Below are 18,643 nucleotides of genomic sequence, written 5' to 3' on the forward strand. Positions count from 1 at the left end.
TTGTATAACTTTTGACTTGCACGTATCGTGTAAGCCTGATGGGTCTGTATAGGATGCGTTGAGCTTATATATAAGCCGATCGATCGCAAGAATTTGAGTGTGATGGTGGGGGGTCCAAGCTTCGTACCACCCCCGCCATCAAAGAATCAAAAATTTTGATGGTATACAGGTCTGAGCCTGCACACCCCAACCCCAATCAGTGCCGGATATGCGATGGGAAAAATTGATCGACGAAAAGCAGGTAGCGAGCAGTGTTTGACGTGAAAAAAAAATCTTGTCTCGCCCGCTCTTGACTGGCTGGTATATGCACAAACAGTTTTTGGGTTTCACAACTCTTTATAGTGAAAATGTCCGAGTCTGCACACCCCCAATCATATTAGCGTGGGGTATGCAACGAGAGAAAAATCGGCCAAAAAAAGCTGATAGTACGCAGTGTTTGGCGTGAGAAAAATCTTGTCTTGCCAACTCTTGACCAGGTGGTATGTGCACATGCAGTTTTTCGGTTTTATGAGTCGTTAATCAGCGTGGGACATGTGGTGGCAAAAATCAGTCAGCGAAAAGCAGGTAGCGAACAGTGTTTGGCGTAAGAAAAATCTTGTCTTGCCTGCTCTTGACTGGCTGATATGTGCACATACAGTTTTGGGTTTTACGACTTTTTAACCCTTCAGGACATGGGTTATGAGATTTTCTCTCATGCTCAACGTAGATCTCAAATATCTTTTAAAATTCAAATGGAAAGACCACTTGAAAATTTTTGTATCTTCCTATAATTTAGTTTTCTAGATACACATTCACTAAGAACTGTTTTTTTTTAAAATCAAAATTGCGAGAAAAAATAATTTTTTGGAGAACATGAGATTTTTTCTCATGGCCAGAGTATTAAAGGGTGAGAGATTTTAGCTTTTGTTTCTTTTCGGCCTAGTTCGGGTCGTTCCGTAATATGCGTCCGCCATACTTGTTTACATGATACATATACCTAAAGAATAATTGTGCAATGTTGTGCTGTGCTATCTGCTTTCAAAAATGTAAAATTTATAATTCAATTGTTGATATTCATTAAATGAATATTATTAAAAGGTGTTAAATAAACGTAAGTCAATGTTTTTGTTTGATATATAACCCTGACAAATACATTTTATTAGTACTTAGATCTAAGATATTTTGCATTGTGAATATTTAAGGTTATTCATTTATATTATTTTTTTCCAGTCAAAAATTGTAAATGATGAATAGAAGAACAAGAAAAGACCAAGCAGAGTGGTTACAATGCGAACGAGAAGTAGATTCTACTGATAATGGGTACGATTCAAACAGCGAGGATGATAATGAAGCGTTCAACGATTCTGAAGAGCAACTTAGTGAATCAGAATATTCTGATAGCAACGTTGATAAATCTTATGATGATTGCGATGTTCATAATAACAACAACAATAATAATGATAATAATAATAATAATAGTGGTAGTGATAATAATGACAGTGATGAAGATGAAGAAGATGGAGAAAAGCTATTAGGAAAAGACAAAGTAACTCAGTGGTCTACAAAACCTCCAAATCAAAAAAAAAAAACTCCTCAACACAACATTGTACTTCGTCTGCCCAATGTAAAAAAAAGGGCGCAGTCAACTACAACTCCATTAGATTGTTGGAAATTATTTTTCCCGGAGCACTGTGTGGAAGAAATAGTTAAGTTTACAAATATGTATTTAGAAAAGAAAAGGCCTAACTATCAAGACACTTCATCAGTACACCCGACTACTATTGAAAAAATGCATGCCTTCATTGGATTACTTTATGTTCTTGGATTGTACAAAGCATCACATTTAAATCTGAGAGAATTTTGGACTCTAGATGGTACTGCTCCGGATTGTATCAGAGCTGTTATGAGCTTGAATCGTTTCCGTGCACTCATGGCTGCTATTAGATTTGATGATCGTAATGATCGAGAAGAGAGAAAAAAACGGATAATCTTGCTGCTGTTCGTGAGCTTACGTCGGGATTCATTCAAAGATGTGCAGAAAATTATTCAGTTGGCGCATATACAACGATTGATGAGATGCTTGAGGGCTTCAGCGGAAAGTGTAAGTTCAGACAGTACATCCCTAGTAAGCCTTCAAGGTATGGGATCAAAATTTATTCCTTAGTAGACTCTAAGTCGTTTTATACGGTGACTATGGAGATATACTGCGGCAAGCAGCCACCAGGTCCTTATGACCAACCAAACTCATCATTTTATTTGGTAAGGAGATTAATAACACCTATATCTGGGACTGGTAGACACGTAACGTGTGATAACTTCTTCACGTCTATTCAATTGGCTGAAGATCTCTTAAAAAATCATGAAACAACGTTTGTTGGAACTATTCGAAAAAACAAACGAGAGCTTCTACCTGAAATTGTAGATGTGAAAAAGAGAAATCTTTGTAGTAGTATGTTTTTATTCAAAACTAATTGTACGCTTGTCTCGTATGTCCCAAAAAAAAATAAAAATGTACTGTTGTTATCAACGCTTCATCATAACTCTGAATTTGATGAAGATTCTGGTTTCAAACTAAAGCCTGAGATATTAACTTTTTACAATATGACCAAAGGAGGTGTTGATGTTGTCGACGAGTTAAAAGTCAACTATTCTGTAGCACGCGAAACGGACAGGTGGCCTATGGTAATTTTTTTTTTTTTCCTAAACATTGCTGCAGTAAATGCTCAAATTATTTGGTCGCAGAATACACAAGAGAAAATGGAACGTCGAAAATTTTTAAGACAATTAAGCGTACAGCTGATTCAACCACATCTAGTTACTCGAAGCAAAGTACCAAATCTCTCAGCTGATCTAAGAAACACTATACATAAAGTGGGCTGTTTCGGCAAGGTATCGAATAGTTAAATGTGTGTCTCGCGACACTCAAAATCGTCCTCGCACATGTACGCACACTCGCGTGCAATGTTTACTTGCCGTCTCTGCGTCAAATCTCGCCGCTTGCCCGTGTCGCGACTCAAAACCCATCAGCTGTATCTCATGTATTGTCTACTATCTCGAAATCATGTATGTGTATAATTATAATCTATGTGTTCTCTCGCTCTGTAAAATCATCACTCTCTGTAACGTTCTCTTGCGATACGGTTTGTATCGCCTCATCGAAACCATTAAAATTCTCAATTATCGGTATTCATCATCTCTCTTCATCTCAACAACACTTTCGTTTCATTCACACTCGTTCCCATCATTAATTCGCGGATCCCTCGTCGATGATCCATATCTTTTTACCTTCTCTCTAAACATTTTCTGGTCCTTCGAGCCGGATCAGTCGCGAATCGAATCGGATCATTCGCAAATCGAGTCGAATCTTTCGAATCGTTGCGACTTACGGGAAAACGAATTAGCTAGTGAGTGAAACGGAACTATCGCGTGTGCATCAAGTTGCGAAAGTTCACGTTATCAAAGTGAACAATCTCGTTATCGGTGAAAACCATCAACAAAAATCAGTCGCGTCCGTTAAATTCAACCGTGCGGTGTCCTCTGCAGTGACCGTGACTAAGATCTGAGCGTCAACAACACCGATCTCTCGAAGTGTGAATCGCGTCGCGCTACTATCAGTGTGTTTGTGTCTCGTTCGTGAAAACTCAGTTCGTCGCGTGAGTTTAAATCCTCTCGTACATCAACATGTCGATTGAAGAACATATCGAACGTCAAAACGACTACATTTGACGCATCTCTCGTGCCGTCGACAACCTGCGCAAGCTCGGCGAGGCAAAAATCACTTACGGGCAGGTGAAGTCGCGGCTTAATGCTTTAAATTCAAGTTGGAATAAGTTCCAAGAGAATCACGAAAAGATCTGCAAGATCAAGTTCGCAGCAAAAGGTGATCAACTCGACGCGATCAAAAAGCTTTCGTACTTCGCGAAAGATTATTACGGGCTGTGTGAAGAGCACTTCTTGAGTGGTGAAGGAGTGATGCTTGATCTTCTCGAATCGCTAAAGCCTGCGCCTGCAGCAACCGTGCAAGCCGCTGCAGCTCCTCAAGACGCACCAGCAGGAGGATCATCAAAACGGTTACCGCGTATCGAACTGCCCACTTTCGCGGGCAGCTACTCAGAATGGCACGATCTCTTCTCGTCGATGGTTCGCGAAAATTCGCAACTTTCAGAAGTGGAAAAGCTGCACCACCTCAAAACCAGTGTGACCGATGAACCGTTACAACTTGTCAACAACATTTCTCTCACCGCAGAAAACTTCCCTCGAGCCTGGGAAACTCTCGTCTCACGGTACGAAAACGAGAGACTTTTGACGGATTCTCATCTCGCGACACTTTTCGCGATTGCTCGTGTCACGAAAAAGTCGTCATCAGAACTGAAGAGCTTGCACAGCAACACTTGCGAAGCTCTTGGCGCGCTCGAACTTCTCGATAGTCCCGAGAAATTAGGGGATCACATCATCGTGCACATGACGATTCGCAAGCTCGACCCAGCATCTCTCGAAGAGTGGGAGAAAAGTGTTAGCGTGAAACTCGAGCCCCCCACGTTTGCGGAGCTCAAGTCGTTTCTCATCGGTCGCATCCACACCCTCGAAGCCGTGGAGCAAGCTCATGCTCATAATCAAATCGCGACGTCGAAACCGCACTCATCGCAAGGAAGATCAAATCTTCAGACGACAAGGTCACATACAGCGCAATCAAAGGAACAGTCGTGTGCTTGTTGCAAAGGCAACCACTACATCGCGTTCTGTTCGACCTTTCACGACAAATCTCTGGATCAAAGAAGGGAAGTGGTTTCTGCGAAAAAGCTTTGCTTCAATTGTCTTGGTCCACATCAGCAGAAGGACTGTCGATCCAACAAAACGTGTCGCGTGTGCAACGGTCGACATCATTCCTTGCTGCATCGAAACTCTTCCTCAATCTCGACAGCTGCTAACAGCAGCACATCTCAAGGACAGGCTGCAGTAGCGCAACCTGCAGTGCAGAACGCACCGATCTCGAACAGCGCCTGTCAGGTGAGCAACCACTCAGCTCAATCTACAATGATCAAGCGATCTCCAGTTCTTCTCGCCACAGTGCAATTGATCGCCTCGAATCCGGAGACTGGAGAAAGAATCATCACTCGCGCTCTACTCCATCAAGGATCCGAAAGTTCATTCGTCACGGAGTCGCTAGCGCAACAATTGCGACTACGTCGGCATCAAGCAACGATACCGATCATTGGCGTCGGAGCTCATCAATCGGCAGTGACTCGCGGCATCGCGACATTGCAACTCCAATCTCGTGCTCACACCTCGTTCTCGTGTCAGGTGGAGGCACTCGTGCTTCCACGACTCACATCGTATCCACCCTCATTTCGACTTCTCGTCGAAGACTGGCCTCATCTACGAGGACTCAACCTCGCGGATCCAAGCTTTGCACATCCCAGTCAAATCGACGTAATTCTCGGAGCTGACATCTACAGCAACATCATTGGTCAAGGAGTTCGAAGAGAAGCACCAGGAACACCAATCGCGCAAGAAACTCAGTTCGGTTGGGTCCTCTCCGGCTGCGTTTCAGCGGAAGCAGCAAGCCCCTCGTATGGCGCAGTCCAAGGCTTCCAATGCTCCCTCGATCACGAACTGCTTGATCTCGTGCAGCAGTTTTGGAAGCAGGAAGAAGTGTCGAAATCTTTGGCACCAACTTCCGAAGAAGAGCGTTGTGAGCAACACTTTCGCGAAACGGTTTCTCGAACTGCGTCCGCTCGTTACGTAGTTCGGCTGCCGCTCAAGGACAATTCAATAGAGCTCGGCAACTCGCGGAATCCCGCGCATCAAATGCTCCTCCGTTTGGAGAAACGGTTCGGTAGCGACGCGAAACTCAAGGAGGCTTACTCGAGCTTTCTTCGTGAATATCGTGAACTCGGGCACATGCGTCGCGCTATCAATACACCTGAAGACAATTCCCGCGTGTTTTATCTTCCCCATCACGGTGTAGTTCGCGACAGCAGTTCAACAACAAAGTTGCGTGTCGTGTTCAACGGGTCTCAAAGAACCAACCTCGGACTCTCTCTCAATGACAATCTTCTCGTCGGTACAAAAGTGCAAACCGACCTCGCGGACGTTCTATTACGATGGCGACAATATCCAGTCGCGTTCTCATCAGACATCGTCAATATGTACCGACAAATTTTGGTCCACAATGATGACCAAGATTTTCAGCGAATCCTCTGGAGGGAAGAACCAGAGCTACCGATTGAAGAATATCAACTGACTACGGTAACGTATGGTCTTGCAAGCGCTCCGTATCTCGCGATCCGTGTTCTTCATCAACTCGTTCAGGACGAAGGTAAGCAGTATCCCTTCGCGAGCTACGTCATTCTCGAGAACACGTACGTCGACGACATCCTCTCAGGAGCAGAGAACGTTGATCAAGGTCGCAAGAAAATCAACGAACTCAATCAATTGCTCAAGGCGGGCGGCTTTGAAGTTCAAAAGTGGACTTCAAGCCACCCAGAAACTCTTGTTGACATTTCTCGAAACCATCAAGAGATCGCGATGCATCTGAATCTCGATCAAAGTCCATTCTTTCGGGCTCTCGGTCTTGCGTGGAGACCAGACATCGACGCGTTCGCGTTCTCTCCGCAAATTCATCAAACTTGGGACAATTTCACAAAACGAAAAGTTCTCTCACAAACCGCGCAGCTTTTTGATCCTCTCGGATGGCTCTCGCCGATCACGATCAGAGCCAAAATCTTTATGCAGGAATTGTGGGCACTTGGTTTCGACTGGGACGAGCCGCTCTCAGCTTCATTGTCCTCGCGATGGATCGAGTTTCTACAAGATCTTTGAGGCATCTCAGCTATCACCATCCCACGATGGATCGGGTTAAGTTCAGCATCTCTCGGGATAAAGATCCACGGTTTCGCGGACGCCTCTCAAAGTGCATTAGGCGCAGTGATCTACGCGCGAACGTATATCAACACTCACGAAGTGCGCGTTTCACTAGTGTGCGCGAAAACTAAAGTAGCGCCGCTAAAGAAGGTGACAATTCCTCGTCTCGAACTCTGTGCTGCGAATCTTCTCGTCCGGTTGATATGTCATGTGGAAAAGACTCTTAATTTCGAAAACACCCCGGTTTATCTGTGGACGGATTCCACAGTCGCGCTCGCGTGGATCAAAAGCCACCCATCGCGGTGGAAGGAATTTGTTCGTAATCGCGTAACGGAAATCCAAGAGTTCGCGCGCGCTCGTTGGTATCACATCTCGGGTTCTGAAAACCCCGCTGATCTTGCGTCTCGTGGTGCATCTCCGGAGCAACTCCAAAAATCAGAACTTTGGACCTTCGGACCATCCTGGCTCTCTAAGCCTTCTGTCAATTGGCCATCCTTATTTCCGCGACCGGAAGAAAACATTCATCTCGAGGAAAGAAAAGGGCTGTCGACGCACATCGCAACAGCTAAGCCGCTACAAATCTGGGATCTCGTCGATCGCTACTCAAAACTATCGACTCTCCTCAAAGTCACATCATTGTGTAAACGCGCAGCAAATCGGTTCCTCGCGAAGACGACATCGAATCGCGTAAACACGTCTATCACTGTCGGACCGATCTCTACTCTCGAATTGAGCGACGCCCAACTATTTTGGACCAAGGTGACCCAGCAGGCGTACTTTGCAGAAGAAATTCGCCAAATCGAGACAAGCTCAAGTCTCACTCGAAGTCATCCACTATCGCGACTCACGCCGTTCATCGATTCGAACGGATTCCTCAGAATCGGTGGTCGACTGAATCACTCATTGCTTTCGTATGACGAAAAGCACCCGTTCATCTTGCCTCGCGAATCATCGTTCTCCACATTGATCATCGATCATCATGATCGGTTGACGCTCCACGGAGGTCCGCAACTCACTCTCGCTACAATCCGACAGCGGTACTGGATCCTGGGAGGAAGAGTACCGATCCGCATGTTCATACATCGTTGCGTTCCTTGTGCGCGTCATCGCGCCACCCTCAGCAGCCAACAGATGGGCCAACTCCCTCAGTCTCGAGTCACGCAATCAAGGCCGTTTCTTCACTCTGGCGTTGACTACGCTGGTCCATTCTCGATTCGAGCCTCCCGCGGAAGAGAAGCGAAATCATGCAAGGGATATATCATTATCTTCATCTGCTTCACGACCTCGGCTGTGCATCCCGAGCTAGTTTCGGACTACACGACGAAAGCATTCATCGCGGCGTACAAACGCTTCACATCTCGACGAGGAATTTGTGCCTCAATCGCAAGCGATTGTGGAACGAATCTCGTCGGCGCAGACTCAGAACTTCGCCGTCTTCTCGCTGCATCGTCAAAGGAGTTCTCAGAAATCGCAAACATCCTCGCATCACACGGAACCCAGTGGCGGTTCAATCCTCCCTTCGCGCCTCATTTCGGTGGAAAATGGGAAGCTGGAGTGAAATCAGTCAAATTTCACCTCAAACGAGTCATCGGAGAAGCTACTCAAACGTTCGAGCAATTCGCGACGTTCCTCACGCAAGTAGAAGCCACGCTTAATTCTCGACCTCTTTGCGCTATCTCGGACGATCCACGGGATCCAAGTGCCTTGACTCCAGGACACTTTCTCGTCGGCTCAGCATTGAACACAATTCCTGAGCCGTCACTCATCGAGGTGCCAGTTCAACGGCTATCGCATTGGCAACACTCGCGTCAAATGCTGGAGCATTTTTGGAAACGGTGGAGTACGGAGTATCTTCAGTCCTTCCAAAACCTCTCGAAATGGCAGACTCATCACGGAAACATCAAAATCGGATCCATCGTTCTCGTAAAGAACGAAAATCTACCTTCATCTGTGTGGCCCCTCGCGAAAGTGATCGAAGTGCATCCGGGAACCGACGGTCTCGTTCGCGTTGTGACCGTTAAAACGAAATCCTCTGTGTTAAAACGTCCAATCGTAAAATTGTGTGTGCTTCCAGTGTCCTCTTAAGACAATTATTGACTCTAAGAATAAATAACGCACGGTGGGCGGCATAATCTAATTTCGCGATCGTTACCGATAGCGAAGCGGGCGGTATGTTTCGGCAAGGTATCGAATAGTTAAATGTGTGTCTCGCGACACTCAAAATCGTCCTCGCACATGTACGCACACTCGCGTGCAATGTTTACTTGCCGTCTCTGCGTCAAATCTCGCCGCTTGCCCGTGTCGCGACTCAAAACCCATCAGCTGTATCTCATGTATTGTCTACTATCTCGAAATCATGTATGTGTATAATTATAATCTATGTGTTCTCTCGCTCTGTAAAATCATCACTCTCTGTAACGTTCTCTTGCGATACGGTTTGTATCGCCTCATCGAAACCAATAAAATTCTCAATTATCGGTATTCATCATCTCTCCCCATCTCAACAACACTTTCGTTTCATTTACACTTGTTCTCATCATTAATTCGCGGATCCCACGTCGATGATCCATATCTTTTTACCTTCTCTCTAAACATGGGCAACGTACAGGTTCAAACAGTTGAAACTAACTCAACAAGGCAGGTCTGTCGATTTTGTCCACGTCAAAAAAATAATTATTCAAAAAAATCTTGCTCTGTTTGTGGGTTGACTATTTGCCTCAAACATACTACTCTTCTCTGTCCACAATGTCCCTGACTTTTGATGATGGTGACTTATTAGTGTTGATAAGAACTATATGACATACATTATCTATTTGTTTCAAAAATTTCACAAATGTGTTACCTATTTTTATAATTCCCACCCAGTGTTTATTATTATACTTTTATGACTAGTCCATGTAAACGTGATTTTAATGTAACAATTGCTAGTCTACTACCAAATTAATAATTTATTTAATAATTTTAATTCATTTTAGTAATTTGTAAGTCTTACAAAGACATTTACGTACTAAGATTTAATTTTTGTGCAATTTATTACTTAAGAGGACTGTTAATCTTGAAAAATGAAATAACTACTACTTTTAATTTCAAGTAACACAATAAAATGATGATTATTAATAATATTTGTTTCTATTATTTTTTTTTTAATTGATATTACTATAATAATAAATTTGAGCAATTATTTTACCTTAAAAAACATTGAAAATTATAAATAAATGATATTTTCTTAAGAAAGCTGTATTCAAAATATACTGAGCGCATGCGCAGAAGCCATGAGATTTTTTCTCATGGCCAGAGTAAATAATGGCAGTCAAAACACCTATGTCCTGAAGGGTTGAAGCGAACAAGTCCAAGCCTGCATACCCCGAACCATATTAGCGTGGGATATGCAACGAGAAGAAAATCGGCCAACGAAAAGCTGGTAGTACGCAGTGTTTGGCGTGAGAAAAATCTTGTCTTGCCAACTCTTGATCGGATGGTATGTGCACATGCAGTTTTTGAGTTTTAGGACTCGTTAATCAGCGTGAGGCTTGTGATGGGAAAAATCGGTCAACTAAAAGCAAATAGCGAGCAGTGTTTGGCGCGATAATGTGCACATACAGTTTTCGAGTTTTATGAGTCGTTAATCAGCGTGTGATGGGAAAAATCAATGAACGAAAAGCAGGTGAGCTCTTGAGAAAATTTTCTCCTAGCCTATACTGCCCCCGCGTAACTTTTTTGTCTGTATGTCACGTGGTGCATGCTCTACAAATGATTGGCCGGCTGGTTTTTGTTCGGTGAAGGGTGGGTGCGACTCCTTTAGTATAAATTTTAACAGCGGTTTGAAACTTCTCCAGTGATTTTGAAAATCCTTCGTGTGATAACAAGCGTTTTTGATAAAGTGAGTTATGAAAAAAAAAAAAAAAAACGGTGTTCATTTGAAAAATCTTTAGACTTCGACGAGTTAATATTTTTTGTGAGTACTTTATAGAATACACATATATACGTATATGGCGCCGAGCCAATCCTCTTACGATACTGTGAATGTTGATTTGAATTCTGTAATGATTATCGCATTTGATTAATATGTTGACAAAGTTTTTCGATTTGTTTCAACTTTTCTGTATTCCCTATCACCATATCCATAAAAATTCTGGAAAAATTTTAAAATCGTATCAAAAAAAAAAAAAAATTATTGGATGGAAAAGAGGACCGTCAGACTCCCCACCCAATTCACCACCACGATCGCCAACTTATAAGCGGGTGTGCAGAGAGGTGGCTTACGATGAGGAGGAGGATGATGATGAAATGATCGATAGTGATGCCGATACGTAGATTACCCACACCGAACCATGTATTGACAACAGTGCTGGTGATGATGATCACGAGTTTCAGCAAAATTTGACTGGCGAGCATCATCATCTAGAATCATCACCATCACCGACTGATGTGGAGAATGAGGAGGAGGGGAATGACGACGATGTTGATGAGGAGCGGGTGGAGTTTGCTGATGATTTCGACGGTTGCGAAGATGTACACGTCAGATTCAGATTGCTTCTTGATGAGATTAATCAAATCCATCAAATGCTGGTAGACATCGATAGAGCTGACGATGATGGCTATTATTCGGACGAGGATTGGTGTGTAGCACCAAATTAAAATAAAATTTTAGTATCTTCCATACTGTCATCGTATCCGTCATTTTGAATACGTGGAAACATTTCTGGGTTGAAGATTTATCATGTATATAAATGGTGAGTGCAGCAGCATCAACTTTTCATTTTGGTTTGCTCTTTTTACAGATTTTTCATCACGAATCAATTTCGAAAAAATTGCATCTGATTCCCATCACGAGTATGATTCAAGTGATGATGATGATGGTGATGAGTGGGTAATCGTTGATTGGGGTGAGGATGAAGAGGCTGAGGCAGAGATAGTTATGGGCTTTTCCGAAGCAACACGCTAGTTCTCGTCGCAGGAGTTTCGGGAACTCGTTGAGGACGCGCGAGCTGCTCGAGTGAGGCCAAACGGCTAACATCATATAAATTACGGGGATATATGTGAAGAAATAATTATTGAAAAATGGGCGAATGAAACTATCGTAATAATTATAGATGCCGAAAATAGCGATGATGATGATAATGACGATGATGATGATGTTGATGTTAGCGAACAGGATAACGATAATGATTTTATGGATTATTTTGAGAAATAAACCACGCTAAATCTATTATTATTGTGGTCAATATTGTCCATATTATCTATACACACGATTGCAACCTAGTCAGTCTTTAATTAGAGGATTCGGTTCATCCACCATATCGCCATCGGGTTCTGGTGTGTAATGTATGCTACATCTGCGGAAACTTGCGATGACGTAGTCCATTTTCATATTCTCTGGTAGTTCATCCCACGCATCATTGATGGAGTTTGATGCGAATGAGTGAATGAATTCTTTTGGTGAACAAGCTATATCCTCGGACATCATTACCTTGAAACTGTCCAATTCTTTGTACAGACGGAAGGATTTCTCGAGGGAGCTGGTACACTCCTTCGAATACCAACTCCTGAGTCGCTGCACATTTTCAAGGCGCAGTTGTATGCCGGGATGTATCCAGAGTTGTCATTATACCAAACTGAGCCTGGCACTGCTGCTTGCTGGAGGTTATTCACTGGAGAGTATCCATGGTTCAAGTCATGTCACGGTGCCGCTTCCATATACCGCAATTTTTCCATTGGAGGGGGTATGATATGCAAATCTTCCATAATAATAACCCTCGTTGTAGCATCGACGATCTCCGTCAGCCATGCTTTCTTCTCCGCCCCTTTGACGTATACGTAACACGTATTTCCAACCATTTTTCTCACATTCTTCGTCACATCCTCGTAAGATTTGTTGCCCGCATTCTATGATATTCCGTGGTGATTGTGTGTCAACCATACATTGGTCGCTCTACATTAATGTGGTGAGCTTGCCAAATAATAGGACCGCTTGAAAATGATGTAATCGAGACCCGACCCGTTTACATTCATGACTGCGACTTCCTTGGGTACAAACTTCATGTTATGACCAATAAAACATTGTACGTCTAGGATCATCGCCATGTCGAGGAGTGGGAATGTTGCGCTCGAATGTACTGACGGATGGTATGTGGAAGACTGACTATTCCATCTCCAGCACACCCGCTTTTATCCCCTCGTGGATGAATTTTGTGGAAGTAGAGGGCGATTGCATAGTTTATTTATGGCAGATAACTTCATGTGAATTCAAACTTGTTGAATTCTCCACCAAGGTATTTCATTTGCAGACGATTTTCCCTGGCCATGTTACACATTTCAGTCAGCTGACTGGAATCTTCTTGTAGAACTCTTACGATTCTCGGTGGTAAAAAGACGTATTCTCAATCGATCATCGCCAGAACACGTGCCCCGAATTTTGTTTTGACCAGTCGTAACCCGATGAAGTCATTCACTTCCCCAATTTCGAGTTCCGACATCTTCTTGGTTGGCCGATTCTCCAGGCGGCTGACGTGGTTAACTTTTGCTAGATCCATCGCGTTTCGAGGTTATTTCACAAGCGAGAACAGTTCACAATGAGAATACGATGAGAACAGAGTGACGATTACGATAGGCGTACGCTTTATATACCACCCACCCCCACTACAATTTTCCATTGGACAAGTCTCGACACGCATATTGTGCGAAGAATTTTTATGGGACCACCCCCTTTGCCCCAGATTGATTTCAGTACATCTTCACCAGCAAAGTTCATTGTCGGCACAATCTTAAAGAGCAACTTCACGGAATTTTTTCAATAGATCTAGCGGGTTTCTACCCTATCCGATTTATGTGCGGCTTTCCGGCGCCATACAAGTCTCGACAGGAATTATTTTTTGTGTGTGTGTGTGTGTGTGTGTGTGTGTGTGTGTGTGTGTGTGTGTGTGTGTGTGTGTGTGTGTGTGTGAGAGTGTGTCAAATCCTATGAAAATAGCCATCTTGCGGCAAACCGCGAAAATGATCAACGAGGGGGGGGGGGGGGGGGGGTAGCGCCACGGATTGAGGGGGGGGGGGGGGGGGCGGGGCCAGGGAGGAGCGCGCCATTGTGTGGGTCCAGAACTGTCATATGTACACTACTAGTATACAATAAATAGACAAAATTTCTGTTGAAATACGCACAATTTTGTATGCTACATCGAACTCAACTGTGTGGTGTGTGTGCGTGTGGGTGTGAGAAGGGTGCACGCGCAACGCCGAAGGTATGAAAGATCAAGAAACGAATGGCGAGTAGAAGAGAGGTGATAAACGCACCTGTAAATGTAATTTTAAAGAAAAGATGCAATCATTTAAGTAAAAGGAATCAATATCATTTATTTATAATCTTGTTAAATTCATAAAGTGTCTAAGACAATTATTTATGTTGCCCCGGACCTCATTTTATAATAATTTCATTCTTTTAGCCAGAGTCGATAATTAAAATAAATAATGTCACACAATTTTTAAACGGCGTGTCGGTCCTACCCAGCCCAATATAAATACTCAAGCAATAGTTATAAAGGTTTACATGTCGCTGAACTGACTTATGAAATTTTCCACACCATGAGGGGCGGCAATCCCAAGCCAGGTTTTACCCTACGGGTCTTTCAAGTGCCATAAAAAATGCATGTCGACTGTTCCAACAATAAACCATGCCTGGAAAGGTTTTGTCCAACGTCTAGCCAAAGAGACAAGGCCTGGACACGTTCGACAAATTCCGGACCTCGGACTTACCCTGGTTGTGGCGGCCATGTGGACGCCAGACGCCTTGCCAGGTACTGCAGGCTGATGGTCCCACGCCGAGGGCCTCACGAATGTGACGTAGGCGTCTCTGGGTTTTTTTTCCAACCCCTGCCGAACCACTCATGGAGGTACTTGGCACTGTCTCCTACCCTCCTGAGTTCAGTCGATATATTGAATGTTGCTTAACCATAAAACCAGTCGCTGTGGAATCGTCGCTGTCAAAACGTCAAATCGTCGAGTCGTCGAGGCTTCGCACTCCGAGGTGCACTTTCACCCCCGGTGTTAAAGACGCGATTCCTTGAGTATACATTTCTCTCGTACATCACTTGTAGCTAAGTCACTTCGCTTAGTTATGAGTTCACACATCACAATTGTACCTTGACAAATGTCCATATCAGTAGGTTTACCTGTGTCTATCAACGAGAAATGCAGAACTTCACATGTGTATCGCCTATATGTCATCGGGATTTAATAAAATACTTTCTGTTTAATCCTGATTTTGTTCACAAACATTGAGAAAGTACAAGCGCAGCAGGAGAACCTGATCTTGCTAACGCATTATTCCAACATGGGGTGCTTTTACAGAAGATGGAGACAATTTCGCAATTTATCTCTTATCCAGTCTCTGCTGGACACGCAGAGCCGCCCACACAGCCTGAGATAATCCAGATCAACTCAAGTTAAGTGACAAGTTTTATTTCAGAAGCTCAACCAAGAGAGGAAGAGTCTGTGTTCATCTAACGTAATTTGTGTTTGCGAAATCTGTCCTTGTACGAGCGTTAATTCATTGTGGCGAATTTTGGTTTTCCGTGAATAAATAATAACCAATAAAAATCCAGCCCGTAACGGAATCATGTAATGCTTTGATAAGAATATCAAACCAGAAGAGCAGCTTAGTGAGTTATGTCGGAGAAATTGTGAATTCGAATATTTTAGGTGAATTGAAAAATTAACGACGGAGCCAGGAATCGAACCTGGTATCTAGAGAGTCTCCGGCAAAGCATCTCTAGATACCAGGTTCGATTCCTGGCTCCATCGTTAATTTTTCAATTCACCTAAGATATTCGAATTCACAATTTTTCGTGCATTTTTTCTCGCTTAATATTGGATATTATTCTTTTATATCGTCTCACGGACGACTGGGTCCATTTTAAATGGCTTAAGGGGGTATTCTAGTGTAGAAATTTGAAAAAATCGATTTTTTTTTTTTATATTTTCAAAGCTTAACCTTTCAAGAATGTGTCCTTAAAAGGACAAGTCAAAATTTCAATTATTTTCAGAGATACAGCTATTTTAGTGACACGTCTTCAATACTGGCTCGGCTGGAACGAATTTTACTCGAAACTTTAAACGCGTTTTTCTCAAAACTACATTTTTCAAAACGGTTGACATGATTTCTCAAGTTCTATTGAACCGATTTACTTGAAATTTAGTGAGAATCTTCTCAATACATGTCTCTATCGCACGAACTATTATTATAACGAGATAATAATGTTTACTATTTTTAAAAAATTCAGAAACGTCCAAAAAAGTAAAAAAAAACGTATTATTTTTTCGGACAGCCGTAATTTGTCGAAAAAAATTTTTTTTTCGACTTTTTTTTAGTTAGTACGATAGCTGCGTTTATGTAGATTAATAATCTTTTTTTTTTCTGATTTTGAAAATGCTTGCAATCGTGACAACATTGGCGCGCCATTTTTTTTGTACCCCCCACTTCAACAACTCATAGCACTTTCAATTTTGTATTTTTTGACTTGTTTTTTTTTTTTTTGTAATCGTGAAATAATAATAAACGCCTGATAAAAAAATGGATGGTAAAAATATTTTTTGTTTTTTGTTTATAGCACTTCAAAAAACACCTCAAATTCATGCCTCTACACTAGAATACCCCCTTAACATAGTAGTGTACTGAGGTGCATTCATATACAAACCACATGCAACTTTCTCAAATTGTGCCTCTTGCGACGAAATCTGTAACTTCTTCCAGTTATGTCGCTCAATCTCTATTTAATTAAACATCTTTAAAATTGTAGTTTGCGCATGCGCATTTCTTCGAGCTCCTGGTCATTGATGTATGCCGTATATTAGTTTTGTTCCAAATGTACTGCCATTCGTTGGTATGTTACGTCGAGAATACAGTGACGGGAAAATCTTAGTTATAACTTCACGTAACAGACCAAACTATCAGTTTATCGATCCGGTACTCCAAGATCTTATATATTAAACCGTGTGTTAAACAAAAAAATTAAAATAAAATTGGGCGAGATTAAGAAAACAAACAGCAACGAGTGGATGCAAGGCATGCCGCCCCAACTGATAGAACGTGTAGAAATTGCCCAAACCGATTTATTGCCATTTAAATCATAGCAATGTACGAATCCACGTACGTTGTGTTTATGAATTTGAAGCAAAAACACAAAACGAAATTGACTTCCGAATCGATCGTTATAGCGTATTTCTGTGAGTTGAGCAAAAAATTACGAGTCATTGACAATGCTGAAAGCGACTATATAAATCACAAAATATATTGACATTGACAGTTATCTTACCTTGAAAGCATTTCTAAAATAACATTCTTCTGGATTCATCAGTAAAAATTGAAATTTGCTTCCATCTAAAGAAATTAAAATATTTTTGACGAACGCTCCAGATAACGAATATCTAGCAACAAATGTGTTACGTCCGGCGTATTGCTTGGGCGTACCTTTTTCGAAGTCACGATATAACTAGGACTCTCAATACGTGAAGTGTTTTTCAAAATTCGCTTTCGACGCTGTAACGAAAGCTACAGCCATAGATAACATTAAAATATCGTATTGCCTAGACCGGCGAGTTCCACCCCTCCTGGCAAAAGTCACGTAGAGACCAGCAACGATCCATAGCATAATGTTCAACTTTGTTTCTTATAACTGGTACCAAGAACTGAGACAAGAGACTGCTGAATTAGCATTAGCAGCGCTCAGCCTAGAAATATCTCTCTGTTTAAGTCAAAATTATCACCAATAATTAGCATGAACCACTACCTTTGGAACCACCACATTGAAATAGATTATCTGTTAAGATGTGTGGATGAATGCGTGGGAATTATATTAGGATACTTTTCGTCAACATCTTACACGTGTAAGCAACGAGATTGAGAATCGTCGGAACACCATCGAAGAGCGTGAAGTAACGCTGACCGTGTAGATTTGGGCACCCGAAGGTCGCCCTCGCACTTCGTTGGCTAATTATCGTTGTAACTTATTGCAACTGCAACTCCTTGGACCCTCAGGCCCATGAAGCCATGTCTTTCGTCTATCAAGTCGCGAAGTACGTGGACGTCAACCCGTATCAGCCCTTATTGAGTAATTGTAGTGTTCAGAAAATCTTAGTTGTGACCGGCCTAAAATATCTTGCTAATCCATCAACTCGAGAATTCATATTATCTTGCGATTTGAAAAGACTTGCTATCTCCTACCTTCCAAATTCTTTCCTGTTCTTTACTATTTCTTATATCTTCGAGAATACACATTTTTATGATATTCCGTTTTCCTCAAATTGAACCAAGTTCGGCCCAGATTTAATCCGGATCTGGTAATATTGAGCATTTACTTTATTGATCAAGAACTTCATTACTTTTGTAAAACAATCATTTAAATAATGATAATCCAAACCATCTCATATCAAAACCGCGAGTGAAACATTCGGACATTTATTGTGAACAGTAACTTTTTGATAATCAACCTATCGAAATCAATCAAGACTGAGGGACCAGGTTCATCGTTTCCAATATCATCCATCCACCCTTAAGAACTCGAGGTGAGGCGCTGCTCCAGAATACTACTGACGCAGACCGACACGATCCGACGGCTCTCAATTTCGTCACCACAACAACACGTCTAAAGATAAGTCAATCCGAGTACTAATCTCCAACATCGAACGAATTCTTAATTTCACCTTTCTAATCAAAATTTACTATCATAATATCCATTCAAAAGTAAGACTAGAGCTGGTGGCTAGCTTCACTACCCCAATTAGATCAAACGTATTGTTTCCAAGATTTAAA

At 42.3% G+C, this 18,643-nt stretch overlaps 3 protein-coding genes across 3 annotated transcripts in view; all 3 read left to right on the forward strand.

Annotated features, from left to right (window-relative positions):
* Positions 1-18,643, forward strand: part of Fife (regulating synaptic membrane exocytosis protein fife) — a 2,091,151-nt gene that overhangs the window by 56,125 nt on the left and 2,016,383 nt on the right. The window lies entirely within an intron of this gene.
* LOC124223669 (uncharacterized) lies at positions 3,952-6,801 on the forward strand. Its single transcript, XM_046635895.1, has one exon. The coding sequence runs from the start codon at positions 3,952-3,954 to the stop codon at positions 6,799-6,801; it is 2,850 nt and encodes a 949-aa protein (XP_046491851.1).
* LOC124223670 (uncharacterized) lies at positions 7,975-11,788 on the forward strand. The gene is made up of 3 exons (XM_046635896.1): positions 7,975-8,903; positions 11,190-11,462; positions 11,689-11,788. The coding sequence occupies exons 1-3, from the start codon at positions 7,975-7,977 to the stop codon at positions 11,786-11,788; spliced, it is 1,302 nt and encodes a 433-aa protein (XP_046491852.1).

Source organism: Neodiprion pinetum, chromosome 7 (assembly GCF_021155775.2).
Source record: "Neodiprion pinetum isolate iyNeoPine1 chromosome 7, iyNeoPine1.2, whole genome shotgun sequence".
Lineage (NCBI taxonomy): Eukaryota > Metazoa > Arthropoda > Insecta > Hymenoptera > Diprionidae > Neodiprion > Neodiprion pinetum.

Excerpts from the sequence above, each read along its gene's own strand:
- LOC124223669 (XM_046635895.1), top strand. The coding sequence starts at position 3,952 with ATGCTTGATCTTCTCGAATCGCTAAAGCCTGCGCCTGCAGCAACCGTG.
- LOC124223670 (XM_046635896.1), top strand. The coding sequence starts at position 7,975 with ATGGGCCAACTCCCTCAGTCTCGAGTCACGCAATCAAGGCCGTTTCTT. Across the intron at positions 8,904-11,189 it reads AAACGTCCAATCGTAAAATT|TGCTGGTGATGATGATCACG; the intron begins GTGTGTGCTTCC and ends TATTGACAACAG. Across the intron at positions 11,463-11,688 it reads TATTATTCGGACGAGGATTG|TGATGATGATGATGGTGATG; the intron begins GTGTGTAGCACC and ends GTATGATTCAAG.